This window comes from Lissotriton helveticus, chromosome 3_1 (assembly GCF_964261635.1).
Source record: "Lissotriton helveticus chromosome 3_1, aLisHel1.1, whole genome shotgun sequence".
Lineage (NCBI taxonomy): Eukaryota > Metazoa > Chordata > Amphibia > Caudata > Salamandridae > Lissotriton > Lissotriton helveticus.
This window is the reverse complement of record NC_136061.1, coordinates 806,171,346-806,197,185: the sequence shown is the minus strand read 5'-3', so window position 1 is coordinate 806,197,185 and position 25,840 is coordinate 806,171,346. Positions and strand designations below refer to the sequence as shown.

Genomic DNA, 25,840 nt, shown 5'->3' with positions numbered 1-25,840 from the left:
ACTATCTTTCCATTGAAATTAGACCGATAGCTCCTGGGTAATGTCATGGCCTCACTATAACTCCGATAGAAACCTCAGGTGAGTTAATGCCAGCCTTATCACGTAAGCCAAATTCAGAGGAAAGGCAATTTGGAAGTAAAACCTTCAAGGTACCAGTACCATCTCTAAGGGTTCCTTATTTGACAGAGACTACCGCAAGTAGCACAACCCCTAGAAAAGTATCATACAATTTGCATATATAACATAATAAAAGACAAAATGAAATAAAATAATAAATAACTTTGCATAGCATGTACCACAACAGCATGGCAGAAAAATTGGCTAGAATTCTATGTAATGACTTTCATGCCTGTCAGAGCTATGTAATTCTCTTAGGCATATGATGCACTTTATGAATCATAAACACTATAACATAGCATAAAATACCAAAGCACAGAATAGCATTGATTAACATTATACTATGGTGTAGCATTACACTATATAGTAAAACGCTGAAAAGTAGAGTGCACCATTAAAGCCAAAAAAGTCTCTCAATGCCAGTAATGGCTGATACATATGTTTTGCGCCACCGTTTCATTGTTTATCTTTTTCTTTCTCCTTTTTGATTTTGTTGGATTCTACTCTCAATGGGTGAATGTTCTAATAGCAGCATAACACTTCTGCCTATGGCTATATAATTTGCTAAAGGTTCGCTACTCGTTATAACCAAGGATGAGGGCTTTTAACAACCGCTTTAGCCTTCTGCTGCAGGACATTGTCTGATAGTATGACATGGAATTACATTACATTAAACATAATACATCATAGTATGAAATAGCATACAACAGTGCAACACATAATATAATGTAACAGAGTGTGGCACAGCTGGCTCACCATGCAGTGACAGAAACATATTTTGAGACTTATGCTGTGACCGAGCACACAAATTGTCCCTTGGAAAGTGAATGTATGCATTAAGAACATTGAATCAGCATCTACTCAGAATCTCCTAAAATACTAGTTGTGCCTGTAATCCATTACACATTCAGAAAAATATTACTCTCAACTTCATGAGGAACAGTTATTGACTATAGCTTCAATGAGGTTAGGTTTCATTTAATTTGTGCAAGGTGAAGTAAAATCTGTCCTCAACCATGGGTGAGAATGTGTATCATTTAGTGCCCCCAGAGACACTGGAGACATTAAAAGACATAATTGGGATGTATATTATCTAAAATAACTGGGGAACAGATTGATATTCAGATAAAAATCAAGGAAAATCTACATTTATTTGAAAATGTTGCTGCATCAAGTTTTCCACCATCGTTTAAAGATGAGCAAATCTATGGATACCTCTATCAGTGGTCGTGTTTTCATTACTCTTTTAAAATATGTTGCTGTTGTCCATTACATCATTCCCTGTGCACTTATTTCTCTTCCTACAAGATTTAATAAGGACTGTCAACAATTTAATAGCATCCATCAATTTTCCTTTATACATTACTTATATATAGCATGGATTTACAAAAGTGAGAACGTATTTCATACTTTAATTGCTGTTAAATTAATCTGGGACACTTATGTTTATGGTCAGACTTACAATGTTTGTTTCGATGATGTGTTTTATTATTTTATTGCTGGTAATAATTGTGTTGAATTTATTGTAGAAGCTTGCCTTTTCTGCAGTCGCCCCAATGTTTTGGCCTTCCTTTATTAATACTGTTTTTGTTTGCTTTTAGGAGTCTGCACTTTTTCCATTCTAACCAGTGATATAGTGCTTGCGCTCTTGCCCTAAAACATGGTCAAATTGTCCCACTCCTAATTGGCACATTAAAATGTACTTCGAAGTCAGCAGTTTAGAGTACTACCTGTAGCCAGGGCCTGTGAATTAAATGCTACTAGTGGGTTGCGGTAAAAAAGGGGTGGTGATGGACGGAGCATCTGAACCAATCAAACACTCACACCCAGTCAACAGATCTGGGTTTAATCCATCACCGTTCTTTAGCTGTTGACTGGGTGTGAGTGTTTGATTGGTTCAGATGCTCCGTCCATCACCACCCCTTTTGTACCGCTTTGTTTGCCATAAGTTGGCAGGGTATGCTCAGACGTGAGTCCCTTGCTCACTTTGGCACTGGATTCAAGCTAGCCTGGCTGAAGACGGCTGGAATGCCAGAAACCGGTCCTAGGAAGCTTGTTTCCGGGACCAGGGAAGGCATAGCTTGGCAGTTCGGGCTGGACTGTTCCCATGGGGCACAGGGTCAGACTGATTTGCATATGGCCATGTCTGAACTGGGGTGGCAAAGTGGGCTAAAGAACGGTGATGGATTAAATCCAGATCTGTTGACTGGGTGTGAGTGTTTGATTGGTTCGGTTGCTCCGTCCATCACCACCAACTTTTGTACCACTAGTGGGTTGCAGCACTCATTGTGCCACCCACTGAAGTATCCTTTTAAAGCCTTTAAGGTTTACAGGTTTACAGCTCCTGACAGTGAAAAACTCCCAATTTAGTTTTTCACGGTTGTATGGCCTATCTCTCCCATTGATTAACACTGGGTTGTCTTCTTACATTTAATAAGTGCTCACTTCACTTTGAGTGCAAATAGAGATATGCTGTTTACACTTGAATGAATTAGAATTTAATATCGTCTTTAATGGTCAAGTCGGACTTTAAGATACACATTTGAAAATGCCACTTTTTGAAAGTTGGAAAATTTGTCTTTCTGCCAGTGCCCTAGGTCATATGACTGTGAATGGCTCTGTTGTTGTGGACTATGTATTGCTTCAAGACAGTGAGACAAAGGAAGCCTAGGAGTGAGGCAAGAGGATCTTCCTGAGAAGATGGCTAGGGGAGAAGATATCACCCAGCCCTTCTTACACTTCAAAGGAATCTGCCAGCATAACACAAAATGAAACATGACACTAGATCTGCCCTGTGTTTTGTAACCCTAGAAAGTTTGAAGTCAAGTCCAGGGTAAAGGGAAGAACTGACCAGAACCATTTTTGGGGATGGTGCCAGGTATAAAAAGTGTGACCTTCAGAACCTCACATCAGAACACTCATGGACCTATAGAAGCTTCAGAAAAAGGACTGCCTTCTGCCAGAAGGACTGCCCTGCTGATGGAAGGATTCCCTTGCGGTCTGAAGAAGGAAGATTGAACCTACTTGCCTTGATCCCAGGTTACCCAGAGTGATTCCAGGGGTCAGTTGGCTGAACTCGGCTACAGGGACACAATGAGCCTCCAGAGGCCTCCCTGCAACAGCCCAGCCGGACAGCATCAATCGGACCTTACTAGACCTGCCTGAGCCCTGTTGCTGGCCTCTGCTGGAGTAATTCATGATCCCTAAGAGGTGCCCCCTAGGCCCTGTACCCTTGGATGGCATAAGTGTAAACTCCTCAATAAAAAGAAAAAGTCCTGAGGTTTGGGCTCCTCACAACCACAAATTGACCTCTTCTCATCAAGAATTGACCGCCCATGACAACTGCCAAGGTGAAATCGTAGAGAGACTTGCTCTTTGTTCCAACAGAGACCATCTGGGACGATCAACCAACACGAAGCACCAGCAATTACTTGGTCTTCGCACTACAGCAACAACGACTGTGATGTATGACCTGTTCCTCGAGAAGAAAGCCTCCTCCTTGCTGCCTCCAACAACGCGAACAGAACTCTTTGTGCCACACTTGAAGAGGTAACTCTTCAGCGGTACTAACTTAGTCCCTGTATCTGACCCGCACTCCATTGCGGTTTAACTGAATTTGTGACTTTCCCCTGGTCCACAGCGTCAAGATAACAGCAAGCGGCACTTTGTGCTTCTTGACATTATTTTCACAAAAACATTCCAAATGTACATTTCTGGTTCTACTGGATGCCTATTTATCATTCTGGTACCATTTTATTTATCATAATTTACCCTGTTTTTCTAAATTGCTTTGGACTCTTTCTTGTGTTGAGTTTTCACTTTATTACTGTTGGTGTGCTGCATAAATACTTTACACATTGCCTCTAAGCTATGCCAGAATGCTTTTGTGGCAATCTAACAGAGAGGTAATCACATGTTGATTCAGTGACTTTTGTGACTGGGCATAGGCCTGCTGTTGTATGCCCTCAAATGTGGGGCACTATAGAACTCTACCCTGGATGACTCACCTTCAGTTTGCCACCCAGCAAACTCGAGTAGGTTTACCAAGGCAGAAATGCTTTCCCCTGTAGCTTCCAGAGCGTCATCTTCAGGATCAGCTTCCTCTCGGACCAACCATGGGATTTTGTGGGTGGGTTTCCTTTTCCCGCTCCCTTTCTCTACTTGGCAAGCACCTGGGCTGCCTTTTCAGACTTCTGACTCTCCTGAAAGGCTGCCATGGACCATGTGTTCAGGTGCACCCACTCAGGCAATCCCAACATCCCCAAGTGGGACCAGAGCTCCAGCTCTTTCCATATGGTGTGATCTAGGTAATTTCCTAACAGAGAGTCAACAGTCACTACTAGACTCACATCTACCTTAAAAGAACCTTAGATCCACCCCTCCTTTTAAGCAAACTACAGCCACTGGATAGTGACTTACCTAGTTGTCTATTTTTACAGCCTGGTGGACTACAAAAGGGACTACCTGCTCTAAGGACACCAGATGACACATAACAGTACTCATGCTGGCTCATGTGTCTCTGAGAGCCTTCAGACTCTGCCAGGGTCTCTACTTTTTGATAATGTTAGGCATGTGAGATTTAGGTACCATCTCCTTGTCACCCAGGGACACTAGTATGACCTCTCCACTCCCTCAAACATCAAACAGGAGGGTGCCGCTCGCAGTGCTTTCTTTGAGACACACTGAGGAAACCTGTTCCCTACTTTGACGGCGAGGACTGCTCCGTCTTGAGGAGCTTTGTTTGGATTCGGGAGCTCGTGTGCTCCATTCCTGCTTTTGCGTGGCTGCTGAGGGAGAGGGACGCTGAATCGACCAGCGGGAGCGGGACTACGAGGCCCAGAGGTGCTAGCGCCTGGACATCGCGCGCACCTGGTGCCTCTTCTCGCCCCCTCCTCCTCCTACTTAGTTCCGTCTTTAGACGCAAACGCGGGACGCGCGCGGACAGAAGCGCGGACGAAGACCGGACAAAGAGCGGGCCCTCTGTGGCCTCAGTGGCAGAAGTAGGCTGGGCTGGGCCCATTCATTAACATTCCATTATTAACTTTCATTTTAATTTGGTATCATCCAACCTTTATAGACCTTGGCAATTGCTGCTATATTTGTGACTCAACAGACGCGCTCATCTGCTTCTATTTTGATATTAAGTATTGAGCATATTTGAATCTGATTATTGGCACTATATATAGCTTTACCCTTCATTATTGACATAGCTTGCAATATGACTGCAAAAAAACTCAGATCTGGGAGACTGTTGGGGGGAAGATCGTCGGCTAAGACTAGATCCAACTCCCTCCGAAACAAGAATGTCTCAACTATTCAATTGAAGGGCCAAAATCAGATATTTCAGTTATGGGAGAAAACGGTGGATAAGGTGCCCCCGGAAAAGTCTGTTTCTAATAAGGGCGCCGGTTCAATTGCCTTGCATAACCCAATGCTCAATCAAGTACAGAAGGAAACGGAATCGGGAAATTTAAATTTAAGCTTATACTCTAGTCTGGGTGTTTTATCCTCTCCTCCTATACTCTCTGAGAATGATAAGTGTTCAGCCTCTAATCTGGATAATTCTCAAAAAACTAAGGTCCCATTAACACCTGAAAATGTTACGCCCAATGACTCATTAAATCACTCCAAGTTGAGGGAGGTTACTAATGAGGATTTACAGCCTTTGGATATTGACTTAGAGTTGTGTGAACGTTATTTGGTAGATGATCCTAGGAAACTACTAGACGTTATAAAGACCCCAATTGGCGCTACCCCCTCTGGTCTACATCTTTATAGTAGTACTCCCTCCCTCAATTCTCAAGATTTATCTTTTCAGACTAATATGTCAAAGAGTCCAATGCTCAATATAACGGGGATTGAGGTTATTAATGATCCTAGTTCAAAATCATCAGAGAAACCTATATCAGAATTTCTGATCTGTTTGGAACATTTGTTATCTTCAATTCTAACGTTACTGAGTAAATTTGTGGGTAGTTCAGATTGTGTATTGGAATCTGTTACTCAAATTTTAAAGGCTTTATTATCAAAAACCTCAGAAAAGAGCTGTGATTTAGATCCCTGTATTATAACACTTCCTGAAAAAATACCAGCTAATGCACCCTGTTTGTCAACTGAGAATATACCAGTTGCTCCTGTGATGAAGGAATTATGCTCTGTTTTCAAAACGTCTGCTCATAATTGTATAAGTGACTTTGAACCAGGTGTTGTTATAGAGGAAAATAGTGCTGTATTGTCTGATGCCGATGCCGAAAAGGTACTATATCCCATTTTTGATCCATATTTTAAGGGGATGGAGCTAGAGGAGAAAGTGGGAAAACAAAAAAAGTGTAAAGGAAAAAAGAGGAAGCCTCTCCGTAGATTCAAAAAGAGGAGGCAGAGACAAATATTCTTTGAGGACTCCCAAGCCTGTCATAATTCCTCCCCTGCTAAGGTTGAGATCGATAATGGAATTTCGAGGCATGATTTAAATATTTTGTCATCCGAAACTGTAGTGCCTCTTGTTAATACTGATGAAATTATTACCAGTTGTTCTAATCCAATTTCGAGAGAACTGGGTGCAGAAAAAGAAAGGCCCATGGTCCACTTTCCTGCAGTGGAAATAAGAAATCCTGTTCCTGTGGTATCAACCATTCTTAACCCTACTGCCCCTCCTTTCCATACACTGGCAGAAGGGGTAGTCTCTGGTCAAAACTTCTCTTTTAAGATGATGGAAACCCATACAGATTCACTGATTTTGGATTTTGTTCCACTATTTGACCTCGATTTGGTATTGAATAGATCTTTTTTGTTGAAATGTTGTAAGGATATAGAGGGCCTGAAACTAATCAAATCAAATGATATTGATCTAGTAACAATACTAGGAACAGGGTCTATGTCTTTTATTAGGGTAAGGTTCTATTCCAATCTGATAGCGAATCTTATTCTAAATAAAGCAGAAACTTTCCAGAGTCAGGGGATTGATGTGGTGCCCTTTACAGCTACATGTGTTAATAACCACTATGAGAACGGCTATCATAGGGGCCTGGGTCAAGCCGGTTCTTCTCAGCCTTTCGAAGACTTAAAGATTCGTGTCTTAAAAACGAAAAGGCTAGTTTCACATGTTATCCCCACTCCAATAACAATAAACAGGGGCATAACTAAGAATGAACAGCAATGGAACTGGTTACCTGGTGCCTTGTCGTCCAAGGTGACAGACAACCCAAAACTGTTTTCTCATCTTTAGCAGCTCCTTCACTGTTATTTCCTGGAATGCCTCCGGCATTAACAATAACCCTGAAAAACTATTGTATCTCTCTTCCTTGAATGCCAGTGTAATTTGCATCCAGGAAACATGGTGTATTGATAAATTGAATGTAGGGAGAGATTACTTTGTGTTGTAGGCGGCAGCAACCCCTTCTAGTAGGGGACATGCAAAAGGGGGAATTGCGTGCCTATTAACCAATAGAATAAAGTGGAGTTTTTCCCACTATGTAGACTCCAGTAAGCTTTTCCAGGTAGTGACTCTTTCCAATCTAGATAATATGGGAGAAAGACACCCCTTTGTGATAATAAACGCCTATATACCGCCAGACGATCATTTTAATACTGTATTGAAACAAGTTTTCACTTTTATTAGACAAATTAAGGAGACAGTTCCTTCCTCCAATTTTTTGTTAGTTGGTGATTTAAATTGCAAAGTTTCCAATTACAGTCTGGAGCTTTTCAGAAATAAAGCAAAAGAGGAGGCTCTGTTGATCCCCCAAGCCCTTTTTCCAGTTAATATAAAAACAAATAAACGGGGTAAATTACTGTTGGAGGAATTGTACATTACGGAGGGGCTTATAGCCAATGGTAGGCTTCCGTCCGATGTCCCCGCAAATTATACACATAGTTCCCCCAACAGTAAATCAATTCTGGACTATATAATTGTTGATCACTGTATTTTTTCTCTTTTAAGGGATTTGGTTGTTGTAGAAACAACCCTCAGTGATCATAATGTTATTATGTTAACTCTTCTAGTGGATCCCCCTAATTCTGACCCTTGGTCGCTTAACAGTGACGTGGTCACTTTTCAAAAAACAGGAAGATGTTTCTGGGATTTTAAAGCTATGAAGGGTTTGGAGCCTATCCTTGAAAAAACTCTATCCAACTTAAATAATTGGCAGGGGTCGGAACTGTCCTCTTTCAAGGCTTTTATGAAGGAGATTATCTCTGCTGTAAAAAAATCCAATTTAATCAGGAAAAAAAATACCCTCCCTAAAGCAGTTGTCTTCCTTAATAAGGAAATAAACAAATTGGTGAGGGAACAATATATATGTGGAGCAGCAGAAAGATCTCGGAAAATATCTCTCCTTAAAAGAAGGAGAAGTAGGATAAAGAAAAAAATGAAAAAAGAAAAAGAGGATTCGTTATGGATTGGTTTGCGGGAAGCCGCTGTCCAAGGGAACTCTAGACAGTTTTGGACTCTCATTGGGGAGGGTTGTGGCTCAAGAGTGCGTCCCCTTCCAATTCCTATTTCAGAACAAACCTGGGTCAACTATATTCTAAGTTTGTATGCCAAGAATGACCTGCAAGTGGAACTTAGGGGAATTGGGGAAGAAACTAATTCCACAATTGAATCCCCTTCAGAATTATCCATAGAATCGGCCATTAGGGATATGCGTCCATCAGGTGCTATGGGCCCGGATGAACTCCCGATATCAGTCCTGAAACAAGATCCAGTATCCTGGAGTAAAATTTTATTCCCTCTATTCAGGATCTGTTACATTAAAAAATCTATCCCATCCTCTTGGAAGGGGAGCATTTTGGTCCCCATGTTTAAAAAGGGCGATAGAAACCTACCCAATAACTATCGTCAAATAGCCCTCTTAGACGCAATTGGGAAGGTTTTCTCTAAATGCCTATTGTCCCTAATTAACGATTGGGTGGTTCTAAAACAAATTTTACCACTAGAACAAGTAGGCTTTCGTAAAGGGCATGGAACCCTGGATAATCTTTCCGCCCTTCAGATTATTACTGATAAATATATAAGGGTACGTGGCGGAAGAGTGTACGTGGCCTTTATAGACTTCTCCACAGCATTCGATAAGGTTGATCGCCCGCTGCTGTGGAGAAAGCTATCCGCTTTAGGAATGCCACCTCAATTGCTAGATATGATCCAGGCACTACATACAGACACTTGGTGTGAAGTAGTGTGGCTCACTGGTTAGAGGCGGCAGACCCGAGAGCAGAGGACGGCCCGGGACCAGGGTTCGATTCCCGGCGCGGCAGGTTTCTGGACCAGGGTCAGCGGACTCGATAATTCTCTTGCCTCGGTGCCCACTCTGATCAGCGATCACACTCGGCAACTCTGGGCATTAGCTTGCCTCATCTTCACTAACGGCCCCACCAGACCGCCGGGGATGCCTGGTCTCACCCTGGAGATACCCATTAAGGGACCATCTCTCAGGGAAGCCAGGAAGGGTTTCGCAGCGGTCGAAGCGCCTTGGGACCCTACGGGTAAGTAGTGCGCTATATAAATGCCTATACATTTACATTGGTGTCAGGTTTTGCAAGGAGGTGATAGGGGACTATCTAAGATTATCCCTTCAGTTAATGGCCTTAAGCAAGGTTGTCTCCTTGCCCCACTGCTTTTTTCATTATATATTGCAGATTTACCTGCCTCTCTTTCCTCTTGTGATGGTATAGCTCCAGTCTTGGGCGGAAAGCACATCTCATGTCTGTTATATGCGGATGACATTTTAATAATGGATTTTATGCCTAAAGGTCTCGCTAAACGCCTCCATGCCCTACATCAGTATGCAGAAACTCATTACTTAAAAATGAATGCATCTAAGAGTAAAATTATGTGCATCTCAGGCCGGAAAAAACATAAGTTTGCGAACTTTATCTGGTCTGTGGGAGGTGATAAACTTGAGGTGGTAAAGAGCTATGTTTTCCTAGGAAAATTAATCTCAGACACTTTAAGTGATAAACCCCATACCGATAACAACGCCCGGAAAGCCTTATCCCAAGGGAGAAGCTTAAGTGCATTATACTCGGCAATGGGAAGAAGGCATTTTTTATATTTATTGGAGGTCTTCAGGGCAAAAGTTTCCTCTACCCTTTTGTATGGATTAGAATTAATCGATATAAAGCATTGGGATTTTTTAAATACGGTTGAGGGAAAGCTGTTAAGAAGCGTAATTTCCATTAGTTCCGTCTGCTCAGTGGCCGCTTGCAGACTTGAGTTTGGCCTGCACAGCAGTTGGGTGCAGGGCCTGGCAGCTGTAGTACGTTGGGTCGCAAGCATAGCCAGAGGAGAAGAGGGGACTATGAGATTCCTCTTAAAGGCAGAATTATTGGGAAGTTTAAGAGAACATTTCTTAATTGTTAATAACTTTAGAAAGGCTGTATCGCTTCTGCAGTTGGAAGAGAGTACTCTCTTTTCCTTATCCGCATCCCAGTTAAAGTCTGTCTTGAAAAAGGCCTCCTGGGACCTTAGCTATAGACTAGACAGTGCCTCAATCCTTGCTAGGAAAGGTGTTAATCCCCTTACAGACTCATTTGCAAGAACATTTGTGCAACCTTACGTTACTTGGAATTTGCCCCATGGGGTCCGGAGATTCTGGTTACTCTTGAGGCAGGACTTGTTACCTCTAAATAATCTTTTGTTTAAATGGTACGGAGTCCCTGCAATTTGTAATCTTTGTCAACTGTCCACTCAAGATCGAATGCATGTACTCTTTATATGCCCAGTGTTGCGTCCATATCGTTGTAAATGGTTAAGGCAAATTTGTTTGCAAATGGGTATTTTAAATGTTAACTCTTTTTTGTTTGCCTTATATAACCCCCCAAATGAGAGATTCTGTTTTAATATTTTTTAATGCTTTTTAGATATTTACTGAAGGATGGCGTATGTATCTATGAGCTCTTTTGTATTGCAGAAATTGTTACAAATTGTTTTTCTTTTTTTTTTGTAATGAATGGAGTTTGTATTATGTGTTTTCTTTATGTGGACCTCTATGGAGTTCCAAAACATAATAAAGATTGAATTGAATTGAATTGAAAATCAAACAGGAGGAGCCTCCTCTAGCATTACACCAGCTATTCCCAGTGGGAGTCCATCCAATTGTTGACTGTTTCCTGCATGGACAGATGGTACCCCTTTGCTTTTCCTATACTGATAACATTCATGGCACTTGAACCAGAAGTAGCTCTTGGGCTTCTTCCCATGAAAACCACACTTCTTCTAATCAGGATTGAACTAGAACTCCCTTCCCTGTAAACTCTTTTGTTGACATTTGGATAACTCCTTTTACTTTTCAGTATTACTTTCTTCCTTTAGTTGGTGGGAACCCTTCTCATCTATGTTGGGGCCCTCAGAAGATTCCATCCTTAACTGTTTGGTATTAACCCAGAGGTCTGCCTCATTTTTCTGTTCATTGGAAAGAGTGCTCTTTAAATCAGTCAAGTTTTGGTGAAGCTCTGCAAAGCAATTACTGAACATATGCTCTTTCATGAATAAATTGCACAGTCCATCACAGTAACTCACTTTGCTGCCCTTCACACAACCATCTAGTCCTTACTGGAATAATTTACAAAATCAACACAGGACTTGTGAGAAAGTTTCTGGCTGTTCCTAAACTTCAAGCAGTATTTCTCTGGGGTAAGACCAATCTTGAGAACAAGGTTTTTTTATGGGAGCATACCTTATCCTGTCCTCTTTATTTAGGTTCAGTAGGGTATCTCGCCCAGTGACTGGCATATGTTTCCAGAAATGAGACCCCCAATCGTCCTCTGGGACCTTACATGAGCACAAAACTACCTCATAGGCTTTGAGCTACTCGTCAATGCTATCCACACCACAAAGTTAGGCATCAGGTCTTTGGGGATGTGGACCCTTTGACCTCCTCTAGGCACTGCAGTTTTACTTCTGTCATGTTCTTTGGACTCTGCTACCCTCTTGGTGTTCAGGTCCAGTTCTTTCTGGCTCATCTCATGTGGTAGTAGGATCTTATTTCTCTCTAGAGCCCGCTTATTTTTCTATAAGGCTCACTCAGCCTCTGCCTTTTTCCTTTTTCTCCTCTATGGCATTGGCTGCAGGAGCTTCAGCATTCCTTTCTTCCCTGGCCAGCTTTTCACCTCCATCACCAGGGTGGCCAGTTTCAGCCTCAGCTTTATCTCTGCCTGCCTGTCCTCCAACTCTGCAGGGGTCAGGTTGTGGGTGGACACACTGCTCTCGGTCACAGACAAGGAAGGGAATCTAATTTCTGTCGCTCTCCTCTGGCTCTGGGGCCATTGCCAAGTCATTCTCTTCCTACCCCTTCATCTCCTCCTTTTCTGCACCATCATCCTACAGCCGTAGTGATGTAGACTGCAACCCTCTACCCAGGCTCTGAGGGCTATCTGGTACTGCAGTTTCTTGGAGCCTTTAGCTTGCTTAAGCCCCTTCTCCTTAAACAACTCTTTTAGCTCTACAACAATGAAACCTCCATTGTTACTGAGTCCACCTCCATTCTTGCAAAAATCACAGGTGCAAAATATGAGAATAGGAGTGAAATTTGAGACAAAAGTAAATGCCTAATCAAAAATAAATGGGAATTTAAAAATCTTAAAATCTATTTCCATGGCAGATTATAACAAAGGATTTTTGATTTAACACCAATCACCGAGTAGTCCGGTAAAAACACAAGTACTAAATTTCAACACTGACCACCAATGTAAGAAATTTAGAGTATTATTTGAGGAAGGGGAGAACCCGCCTCAAATAATAATTACAGTCCTTGTCAGGGTGAACCACTAAATTCACAAATAAGTCTGTGCTTCACCCTCTGGCAGTTTGGCACAAAGTAGTGAGGGCTAACTTAGATGCAATGTGTAAAGTATTTATGGAGCACTCAAACAGTAATGAAGTGAGAACATGACACAGGAAAATCCCAAACCCTTTTCGAAAAATAAAATAAATCCTAGTAAATAAAATGACACATAAACAACAAAAATCCAATAAGTACAACTGGAGATATGATTTTTTAAAGATGGAATTGGAATTAAAATAGCATCAAAAAGCTCAAAGTGCCAACCGGGGTTTTCTGATCGCGCTAGATCAGGTAAAAATCAAAAGTAAAGGCCACCCACAATGGAGCAAGAATCGGACAGAGGAACAATGTTTGTCCCGGCTGAAAGTTTATCTTCAGACCTTGAAATGTTTTTGGGGGAAAAGTGGTAGTTGGCTTGTCGTTGGTGGGGTAAGCTGCTATCTGGATTCGAAGCAGGGCTACACAACGGTGGGTTGCTGAAGGGCAGGGTCTTGGTGTGGTCATCGATGAAGGTGAGAGAGCTCTGAGTGGTTGAAATTCAAAGTCTGTACCTAGGAAGGCCTCAACATCTATCGGCTCAGCATTGGTCCCAGCGAAGCCCTTTAAGTTTGGACTTAAAAACATTTCTGGAGGTCAGATGTCCTTCAGCGAGGCCAACCAGCACATTGAGGCTGACTGTTAATTTGATGTCAATAGTTATAGCTTTGAAGGCGACCCCCGTCTCCGTTAGTTATCCAGGGAAAACGCTGGCAAAAAGTCCCATTTTGTGCAGTTTGGGGACAAAAGGAGAATACTCTAATACCAGCCAAGCCTCCAGGACCAGAGGAGGCACCAATTGTGGGGTAGGATCCACTCACCCAGAGGCCAGCAGCAAGGTCTAGACCCTAGAGCATGTTCAGTTGGTACTAGTCAGCTGGACAGTTGCAGGGGAAGAGCCTCTAGAAGTTTGTTGTGGCCCATGTAGTTCAAACAGGAGGCCAGCCAACTGGGTCCTGGGTTCAAGGCAACCAGGACAGCCTTCCTTAAGGTTTCAGACAGCTGGGTAGTCCTTCTTCTGGCTTTCATACCCCCAGGTGTGTTCTGAAGAGATATCAGTGGGGGTCCACTTTTCTGGCCACTGCCAGCCTGTGGGTGAAGGGCAAGCCTTTTTCACCCTACTAAACCAGTTCTGGTAATTTCCTCTACTCCCACTTGAAAGAAACAAAGTGAACAGAAAACAGAAGAAAGATTATCAGAACAACAATAGGTATACTGCTGAAGCCTTAATGAAAGAAAATGCTGAGCTACTTTATTGTGCCTTTCCTATTATCTTGATAGTGAACAATTACAAAAATACCTAAAAATTCATATTAACGTAAATATAGAGAAGTTTTAAAACAAATACGCGCACACAAACACAATGTTTTCAAATATACTGTTCTTTCTTGTTTTCCATTCTTACCATCTGAATAGGGCAAATTAACTTTGTAATGATCATACACCAAAACATCGCCTAAATGAGTCAGCGTCACCTGTTTCCTGGGATCTTGGTTCAGAATTAGACTGACCGACTGTATGCATGATCCATCTTGGTTCTAGGGAAGTAATTTAAATGTTATTATTTATTACCATGATTTTATAATCTCATCACAATATTAATTTAAATATACATGAATGCAGAAAGCAGTTCACCAATACAGTAACAGTAACTCATTGTCACAGAGCAGAATTGCAATATCATTTTTAACCAATTCTAACGTCGATTTCTTAATGATCCAGAACGTTTGTTTGATTAATAATATAGCCATGCATTTTTCTGTTCCTAGCTTTGAAGACTACATATATCTTGGACAAAAGCGATTATAAACATAAGAAAACTACTACTCTTGATGGCTTTTTTTCTTTTTCTGAAAACGGAAACCGTTCATCTGGCTTACTCTGCACTGCGTGTGCCTCTTTAAAATATAGTTTAATACATATTAATATGAAACAATTTATAGCACGAAGTGTGACTATGTACAAAAATGTATTCACTTTAGTGATGAAATATTGTGTTTAAGAATTTGGCAAGGTATAAGCCACTGCTTTTATAGGTCGGACATGGCAGGTGATATACACAAAATATACTCAACACTGAAGAGCAAATATGGCAGTATTAGTAGATAACATTTGAACGGGGAATAAAAGGGTTTAAGGCTCGATCCACAGAGGACCAACATCTTTGTGAGATAGTTCGGTGGACAATTGTGCCTCCTGCAGAGCTCTGGTTACATGCAGAGTGTAGGAGGTTTGAGCTCTGGATTTCAGGTGACCCATTATTTCATTGTTCCACATTTCACTGGGGAAATTAAAAAACAGCCCAAGGACTCTTATAAGCAGCAAATGTTATCGCCAACCCAAACTCTAGTTTATTACAGTTTAAGATGTTAACACTTCTAGAATGCAGGAGCTAGTCCTTAACATCTTTGTGGGTGAAAACACGCACTTTAGGCATCTTGGTATTGCCTAGAGTCATAGAGCTGAACCTGTCTGAAGCGACTAATGCAGAGATGGAAATTATTTTTATTTCATTAGTTCATAATGTACATGTCAGAGAATACATCTTAAGGGTTTATCTACAGGAATCAAAATTCATGTTTATTACATTATTCTTGAAAATATATTTGCTTAAACAGTGACTTAGAGGGTGGCATATGTTAATGGGTATTTATTTGGAGTCAATAATCAGAAAAAGAACTACACAAAAGAAAAAGGGGGAGACTCTCTAGCACTACATACACATCGTTTAAGTCGCATATAAATCAGTCTTTAACATCCTACACTCCCTCCTTCGTTCATAACATCCTTCTCTCCCTCCTTCATTCATTCACATAAATATTGGCTGTACCAAGGTCGATATTTGCGAGTGTCTAAAACCAAAGCTTCCCTGCAGCAACATGAGAAACACATGTTTGGTTACATTGCTTTTTAGAGTGGAAATGGTCACCAGTTTGGCAAATCTCCATCTTTGTGTGCCAGGGCGACTGTTTCACTTGAGTGGTATGTGATCCTATTCTATCTTTGGTATTTTAAGATCTTCAGCTGTGTTGTAATACTCCAAGTCCAACAGTCGTAGCAATAATGGCTGACTCTAGGCACTCATTCTCAAATCTGTAGTAAACTGACCCAGTTGTCAGTAGCTCCCTTTACACATATGTTAGCTCACACCACATATTGCTCCTATGCGGACACAAAGATTCTATGTAACGCATCAATATCGTGCTAATAAAACATTTATTTAAAGGAATTAATCCACCAATGCAACAAGCACACGCAAGAATCCTAAAAAAGAAATGGAAGTCCAATGTATAATTGCCAGTTTCTAGACAGTATAAATCCCTCCTTTAAAATTAGTTTAGACCTTGTATTTATTAAAAAGATTCTTCCATGTGCTTCTCTAAACCATTAATTAATACATTTCTCTCGGTGAAACCGGTGGTTTGCTAGGCCAAGACATGACTAATCAATAGTTTACAGCTACCAAACGTGCAAAAGTGCAGAGGTGAAGTTATAAAAAGAGCCTAAGGAATTCGTCCTGAAGCTACCAGATCCCTCTAAGAGAGACCTTTTCAGTTGGATTCAATCATCTCTATTTGGAGTTCCTTTTCTCTAAATGTGTTGCTCACATTTCTCTGATAAATTCTTTATTTCATACCACTTATTGATGGCTGCAACAACAACTATACAGGTGGAGGGGCAAAACTAGTAGAGATCATATATTAATAATGATTGCCCTTCAAACTCCGTCAGTTGTTGCTAGGTCTCACCGTTACAAATATTTATTTTCTCTATTAATTTATGTTTAAACATGTTTCATCATAATAATTATACTGGTCTTGTCTAGACATACAATTATCATTATTTGTTAGCTATGTTTATTCACAAAGCGAGAGAAACTGTACCTGGCCACATGGGACATTTTGCAGAGTCACTGTAAATTTGCCAGAAGTAAGACTTTTAGCAAGAATATATTGGCAGGGAGCTTGGAAAGTGTACTTGCGGCCATCAAATGTCATGAAGTGAATGTCTCCAGTCACTGAACATTCCACTAGAAACAAGAATATTTAGTTAATTTGAGAAACAGAAACAAAATTCACATTCCTGCATTTTTTTTCGGACAACCTGTATAAGAATTTATATTTCTGAGACCCAGCAAGCATTATACATGTTCCACATCTGATGTAAAATGAACACGCAACGTAAAATAAATTGTCTATTCTACTTAGTAAAAATTGCTAAATGGCCCTGGATAATACTTAGGGCCATATGTAGGTAATTGCCATTTACCGATTCTAGAATACAGAATTTTACCGATTCGGTATTTCAGAATCGGTAAATGGTATGTAGCAAAAAAATCTGTAAATATTTCCGAATCGGTAATATTCGGTATTCTAGAATCGGTATTTACCGATCCGGTAATTCCCATTCATTCCTATGGGCCTGGAGGCCTATAGGAATGAACAGGAATTACCGAATCGGTAAATACCGATTCGGTAATAGGGGGAAACACATTCAAGGGTGGCAGGGTATCACATTGATACCCTATTGCCCCCCTGAATCGTGCATGTGTGCACATGTGCACACATAAATGCCCTGAGGGCATGTATGTATGCCACATGGTACAGTTAAAAAAGCACAAAATTGCTTTTTTTTAAGGTTTTCGATATTTACAACCAACTTGTAGTTGGTGGTAAATAACGAAACCTTAAAGCACATAAGCACTCTTAAATGTGCTACCTACATACCATCTACCGCTTCGGTAAATAATGATTTGGTAAATACAGAGAGGCCCATTAGGATGGCGGACGGACAAAGTCCGTCCGCCATCCTGTCAGGGGCAGGTACCGTCCGCCACAAGGGCGGAGGAACCGTGCCCCCAATTAGGATGCACCCGCCACAGTGGCGTGTGCATCCCGCATTTTTAACATTGCGGCGGACGGTTCTTAAAGCACCGGCCGCCACAATGTGAAAAATGCTTGTTGTGCGTTTCACAGCACAAAATGACAGGCACTGCACGATGCCTGCCATGTTGTGCTGTATGTTGTGCTGTGAAACACAGGGGGGTACCATAGGTACCGCCCATGTGTACCCCCCATCCCCCTCTTCACCTTAGGGGCCCGCAACGGGCCTCCAAAGCAGGAAACGTATGCCTTTTCGTGGCAGCATTGCCGCCACTGAAAGGCATTCCTTCCAGGCCATCCTAATATGGCTGGCGGTGTCTGATAGACACCGCCACCATATCATGCCTTTTCCGCCACGGTCGCAAGGCGACCGTGGCAGAAAAGCGGCGGAAGGTCTTCCCCTCCGCCACGGTCCGCCCGCCATTGTAATATGGCTGAGGGAAGAAAGGTGGCGGAGGGGCAAGGATGGCGGACTGATCACTACCGCCTGCATGGCGGTGGCGATCCGTCCGCCATCCTAATGGACCCCAGAATCGGTAAATACCGATTCTGTATTTACCGAATCATCACCTACATTGGAAATGGCTCAATACCGGTCGGTAAGCCTGAAATGTACCGAATTTCGGGTTTACCGAATGGTAATGAGCCACCTACATCAGCCCCATAGTGTTTCCATTTCCTATACACAATTTCATATTTATTTTCATTTTATGAATGGAATTTTCTCCTGCCTTTTCACATATAAAACTCCTGCCCTGCTGCCGCTCATCAAGAGCTAATACAACAGAAACGCCCTCCTACAAGGAAAAGACAAACTCACATCAGCACTCTGTGTAGGTGCCTTAAGCGCTTTGGACTGTATGTATTGGTCAAAAAAAGGTTCAATAACTCATGTTCTATTCGACTTTCATCAGCAAATTTATTGAAATTCTTCAAAAATGTTGCTCCTTTATATGATCAACCTCATATTGCGAGACAACTTCAATGTCAAATGTGTAACTTCAAGTAACATTGACTCCCCGATGCATTTCGGGTCTTGCCCTCCGTCAGGGGGAATTTCCTGTTACCTTCGAACATTGTTCGTCTTTTCCTTGTAGGAGGACGTTTCTGTTCGATTATATTTTGATACACCTCGATTGATCAGGAGGTGCACTCACTAGCACCTAAATTATTTCATTTTATTTAAAGAAGATACCTGGATTACCACAGAGTGCGACCGTCACACATTTATTCATATTCTCATCAAGAGCTGACATATAAGAACCTAGACATAAGGCAGCAAGAAGGGGTGCACAAACAAACCCTCAGATCACTTCCTATATAGTTTCAAGTCCTAGATCAAAAAGTTGTGATTTACATCATACTGTATGGGAGTGCAATTGTAAATACATAGCACAGGAGGACAAAACCTTTTTGACTGGTGCTTTATATGTCCTTTGTGGTAAGCAAAGTAGAGCTTTGTGCAAAGACCATTTACTACAGTATTAAAAACAGATTTCTGAACATAAGAATGTTTGTACATATTTGTCATATTTGTTGCGTAGCATTTTCTTGTAGTAGTGGTGTGCTATATTGTTATTTATTCCATTGTGCGTTTGTGCTGCCGTATGGCCTTGTGAAGTTGTTAAGTTGTGCTATAATTGTGTTGCACCCTATTTTGACTGTTAGTGTTTTTATTGCACAGATCCTTTTGTGTTTTAGCTGTGGTGATATACTGTTTTTTTTGTTACTGTGTTGTTTTCTGTTGTTACTTTAGAGACATCAAAAATGGTGCTCCTTTTCCAGTAGCACATAACCTTACATTTCCGTAACAAACAACAATTCATCACATTTTAAGAAGGAGGTAAAATACCACTCTTCCTACCTAAACTAGGGGTAAATGTCTGCCTTATGGGGAATTATAGAGAATTCCTGAAATGTTCATGGAAAGATAGACAGTTCCAAATTTCCACAAGTACAACTAGTTCTAGAATATTTTTGTGAATTCCATTTTTTTATTCTCATTGTTGGAAACTGGGTTGGAGTATGAGGGGGGAGAAACCCTACTCAAGCACAAACCACCATCTTTGCCAGAGTGAAGTCACAAGCAAACCCTAAATTAACCTGTGCTCAACCCTCGGGTAGCTTGGCGCAGAGCATTTAGGCTTTACCTACAGGCAATGTGTAAAGTATGTGTGCAACACTTCAAACAGTAACAAAATAAAAACACAACACAAAAAAGATCCCACACAATATTAGGACAACAGAGTAAAGTTCAATGAATAAAACAAGTTTAAAATGAATTAAATCCAAACAATAGAAGCAGAGATATGAAGGTTTACAAATGTAAGTGAAAATAGTGCCAAAGAAGACAAAGCACCAGCTGTAGTTATCTAGTCGCGCTGAAGTGGGACAAAGTCATATGTTCAGGCTTAATGCAATGGAGCGCAAGCTGGCTACAGGGACACACTTGGGCCTGCTGAACAAGACTACCTGATATCCCGGTTGTTGAGCATTGCATGTTTCTGCATTGAGGATGCAAGGTCCCGATCAGAGATGCCCTGCAGAGAGTCGGTTCCGAGAAGTTGCGAGGCTGTAGTGCAAGGTTCTGCATCTTCATTGAGGAGGTTAGTATTGAGGGGGGGCTTGCAATGCATAGTCCTGAAGTGAGCATACCTATCAAAACGGCTGGTTCCAAAGAAGTTGCTGGACTTGCGATGCGCAGTCCGGGCGCTGGTTAAGTCCACGCACCAGATGCGATGCATCGGCTCTGCTTGAGTTTGTGCTGCACAGCAGAGGAGATCCATCAGTTCTGCTGGATGCACAGATAGGCTGGCAGGGCACCTTCAGGTCCAAATCTAAGGGTCCAGGACTGAGGTGGCATCACTTGGCGTGGTAGGAGTCGCAGTTTCAGAGTCCAGGTGCTAGTAAAGAGACTAGCCCTTGGTGGCCCTGGGTACAGGTTTCAGGACTAGTCCTTCTCACCCAGACAGTAAGGCAGTAGAGCAGCACATCAGCACAGCAGAACTTCAGGGCAGCAGTGCAGCAGTGTGGCAGTCCTTTCAGCAGCACAGAAGTATTTCTACCTTATAGAGTCTTCCACAGGTCCAGAAGTTTACTGAAGAGGTGGTGTCTGAGGTCCAATATTTATACCTGGTGCCTTGGTTGAAATGGGAGAAAAATCTAGACGATCACCTCTGAAATGCTCAGGTTTCCTTCCCTCCTGCCCTGGCTCAAAACTAACTATAGGGAGTATGCCATCCTTTGCTTGAATGCAGGCATAGCCTATCTTGGTGTAAGTAGGGGTGTTCCCAGCCCCACCGTCCCATCCTGCCAGTGATGGCCCATCCAGCAACACCTAAGCTCTCTATTGTGTGTGGCTGTCCAGGAGGAATATAAAAAGACCAACTGCCACTTACACCTAGTAATATGACCCAGAGACAGGCTACAAGCACTAAATGGCTAAGGCAGGAAAATGGCAACTTTCTAAAAGTGCCATTATCAAAATTGTAATTCAAAATCCAACTTTATCATCAAAGAAGATTTTTCTTTACAATTCCAAAGACACCAAACATGAACTGTTTACCTGCTCCTATTTGGGATTTGGGAGATATCCTTATTATATGCAATAACATAACTCCAATATTATCTTATGGGACAACAGGTCTTTCAGTACTGAAAAACAAATTTAGGAGTTTTTCACTGTCAGGACTTATAAAACGTACATGTTCAACTTTTTAAATACACTGCACCCTGCCCTCTGGGATGTGTAGGGCCGACCCCAGGGGTGACATATGTCTTAAAAAGGAAGGTTTGGGCCTGGCAAAAGGTTTATTTTGCCTGGTTGAAATGGTAGTTTAAAACTGTACACAGAGGCTACTTTAGTAGATGTCATAATAAATGCTGCAGGCCCACTAGCAGCATTTCCTTTACATGCCTTGGGTGCATGCAGCACCACTTTACAAGGGGCTATAAGTAAATTAAATGTGAAAATTGGGGATAAGCCAATGTTACCATGGAGGGTAAAAGCAGAAGGTTTAGGGGTGAACCTGCAGAAAGGGCCAAGTCTAACACACAAAATGTGTAAATGTTCAGGTGTGCATGTGTAATTGTGACCTGCAAGTAAACTTGCTATTTTTTGCATCTCCAGAAGTTACTTTCTGACAATTCCTATAGCTGTATTGTGGCTGCCTACATTTTATGAAATATATAAAGACATAAGGTTAGTGGTTATTCGCCTACTTAAGAAGGCATTACTGCCATGCAATGTTCTGAACACCAATCTTGAGTGGATTCGAACAAAAGCAATATTATTATGGAGGAGTAAATGCATTCAGAAGCAGAAATTCAACATTTTTAATAAGTGTTTATCTTTGAAAATGGAGGAATCTGTGATCTTAACTCAAATTATTACCACAAATAATGTTATGAATTGGGCCCCTCAGTAAGTCAAAATAGTGTTAAAAAGATTTATCATGCAGATATTAGTAGACACAATTCTCTAGTCACGTCCATTGCATGCACCGCTATTTGAATCCTGTAGAGGAATAATGTAATTGTGATAATAACCATATTGAATATAACATTGTTATCTTTAAAAAAAAACAAATGAAAAAGTGATTCTACAAAATAAGTTATTTTCCTGAGCATTTGTTCAATTCCTCGAGGTTACAAAAATCTCCTTTTATACTATTCTACATTTGAAATTAATGTATTTTATATTAACTGCTTAACTAACTAGAAGTTACATTTTTATGATTTGGCCACTTAGTAAAGCAACTAAACAACTATGTGGATTTGAACTAATATTGTTTGGCACAGACCCAATTTTTTTTGAGGGAGTTGGCGCGAGTGCTCACAGTAAATAGTGTTGTTACGATTAGTTAGAATCCTGAAAGACCTAAATTTGCATCAAGGAAACATTTGTAAGGATTTTATAAAACAACAGGCTTACCTGGGCAGATTAGGTCGGTGCAAATCCATTTCCCACCAACACAGGTGCTGCAATACAATACATATATTGGTTTAATTACCTCAATTATATTTAATACATTTAACCTTTATGAACTTCCAATAACAACAAGATCATCACGTTTTCTCACTCAGTCAAGGGTTCTCCCTCTTCACAACTCTGCACCTAAGAAGGACTGCCGCTGAATACTTTTTGTAAAGTAAACACTAAGGCATATAACAAAGTATGTGCGTTTGCACTGCATGTGATCTCATGTGTTAAAGCACAGAATTGAGGTACCACACTTTTGCTACCATAAGTTATTCTCCAGGAATTGACATTGTCAAGCTCAACATGCTAATTTATTCACACCTACATGTATCTTTCATGTGTAGAAAAAGCTATTTTAGACCAAAAATTATATGAACTGATTCAGAGACTCCTATACTGTGGAATTTTCAAAGGCCAAATTACCTTGTGAAACATTTGAAAATCGTAAACCAGTCATAAACTGGTTTGCCAACATGAGAAGACATGTTGGTATATACTAAACAACTAAAAGGTTTAAATTGCAAACACAGCACAGCAACTAGACAAATTAACATTTCCTGTTTGGGAATCTCAAATTACAGAATGCAAACCATACTGTAAATCCACAATTGTAAATAATCGCAAAAAGTGTATTGCAAATTACTATTAAGTGTAAACAGGTGGTAACTAGGTGCAAGCCATAGAAGGGACCCAGAATACATTTGATTTTTGCACTACAGCTGTGCTGTAGGCAATAGTGAGGAACCATTGATGTTAGGCAGGACAGTTGAGAAGAAGGAAATAGGAAGGGAGTTTTAGGGACAGAGTTACACTCTTTGGCTAAACAAAGGAGACATTTATAGCAAACACAGGCTCAGTAGTAGTGTTTTTTTAGAGCTCATAAGTGAAATGTACCCATTTTTAGGGAGAGAAATACACTGAAGTCAGATAAGTCTCATTCATGTACTAGACATGTGCTAGTGCTGATATCAGGTCGGGGCATAGTAGATGGGGGCATGTGAAATCTCATTAAGTGTTGTCTTCAGGGTTTTTTCACGATTTCCTAGATGCAGTGCCATTTAGAATCCATGCCCACAGAGGTTTCCCAAATAAATCATGGTTGTTGCAGAACACCAAGGGGGGAGTTTATTGCATTGCACAATCCCCGTTACTAATCAGCTGTGTTGATCGCTATTCATTAAGTACATGGGTGGCATGTAATATTGATTGTGTCATTAGAGTCCTTGTTGAATATTATGAAGGCAGCAACCATAATGTCAAAATATTTCCAACCATGTGCCTTTTATGAGTGCCTAGCAACAGAAGAGCATGGAGATGGGTGCTTGTTTGATATCAACAAACCTATACATACATTATAAATCATAGGTTATGTTTTCGAACATTAAGGGCCTGATTCTGATGCGGGTTGGAAAGCTTCCCGACCGAATCGGTTTGGAAATGGTTTCTGACCCACTCGGATTGGGAGAGTCCCACCGACGGAGTACGATGCATCCGGATACTTCCCGATACGATTTGGTTGGACTCCCATTGACTTCAATGGGAGCATATGTTCCTAACCGCATCATAATTGGGCCCTCGGTCGGGAAGACACGTTCCCGATCCGATTTGGAAGGAGCAAATGCTGTTAGGTGGGCTTCCTAACTGCATCAGAATCAGGCCCTTGGTGGGAATGCTTTCCTAACCGCATCAGAATCAGACCCTAAGTAGCATACTCTCACTGTTATAGATGAGAGTGCCCATGGCATTTATCCATGCCTCTTAACATAACCCCTTAATTCACAGCGGTCATGGCAGAGGCGATATATTGTTGCATACAGGAAAGCTGTACATTGGCTCTGAATAGGAGGCCAGCAAACTAGCTCTTGGAGTCACTCTGGTAATCCTGGGTTAAAGTGAAGATGCAGGGCTCAATCAGCAGGCTAGCCTGTGAGGGTCCAATGCAGGCTCGAGGCAGAAAAGCAGTCCTTCCGGATGAAACAAAGCAGTTTTGTGGAGTACACAGCACGCCACAGCTGCAGGCAGTCTTCTGAGAGGCCTTCCACAGGTCCAAAGAGTGAACTGAAGAGTGGGTCTGAAGTCCCTATTTTTATGCAAGGTGCCGTCTTTGAAGTTGGGAAACGTTTTGTGATGTATTCCTATAGGTTCTGTATCGATCCCCCTATTCCTGACCCTATTCTGGTTAACAAGTTAACTAGCAGCCATCCCGTGATGCAGAAAACCCCCATGATGCAGGAACCGTTATCTGATTAAGCCACACTACGGCACAGGAACGTGTTATCTGATTAGGTCATAACGCTTGCAATCTAATTAGACAAGCGATATTCCTCCAGCCCCTGATAAGCCATACGGAGTTCTCAAAACAAATCAAACCTATGACAGACCTGGGAAAAACCCTGCGTCCATTCTTTTGATTTCACCGAGAACTTCAGCAAAAGAATGTGCTAACGACCAAGTCGTATGACATCCTTATTGACGTATCTATGTCCATCCTTACGTCAATCTCGGCACCTTAAAGGTATAAATATTACCGATATTGCCCTATGCAAACACACGCGGTGGTGACGAGATCGGAGCAGCCAGACTTGCCGAAGCCCAGAGCAGAGCAGACCCCGCTGGCGCAGCCCCGCCTTCCTGACGCGCTGAGAACGAGACGCTGCCTTTCTCCTGCCGAGAAATCCAGCTCCGGCGCTTCCGGGTAGCCCTCGCAGGCAGCCTGGAATATCGAGACCAGAGACGAGAGATACCATCCCTCATTCATCCTAGATTCCAGGTACAGAACTGAATAACCCCTCGCAGAGAATTCTTTAGTCAGTCACTTGGCAAAACAAACTTAACTTAAACTGCTACTTTCTACTCCCGCCCACGTATTAGGCTTAGGTCAGGTACATCTGGGGTAGGCGTAGTTAGAAACACCAGTTGAGTACGATTAGTCAAATGTATATGTGTATGTATCTATTTTATCCATTTTAAACCATCATATGGCTTAGAAACCATATAAATGTTTTTACAGTATTATTTTATACTTCTGCTTTTATTGTATGCAC

The 25,840-nt window shown here is 41.6% G+C and overlaps 1 protein-coding gene across 1 annotated transcript in view; it reads right to left on the bottom strand.

Moving 5' to 3' along the window:
* OTOG (otogelin) overlaps window positions 1–25,840 on the bottom strand; it is a 1,048,712-nt gene that overhangs the window by 764,332 nt on the left and 258,540 nt on the right. The window contains exons 11-13 of the mRNA XM_078682941.1: window positions 22,749–22,795; window positions 16,817–16,962; window positions 14,338–14,470 (exon numbers count right to left, since the gene is read on the bottom strand). Of these exons, the coding sequence (XP_078539067.1) occupies window positions 14,338–14,470; window positions 16,817–16,962; window positions 22,749–22,795 (326 nt within the window). The remainder of the gene's footprint in view (window positions 1–14,337; window positions 14,471–16,816; window positions 16,963–22,748; window positions 22,796–25,840) is intronic.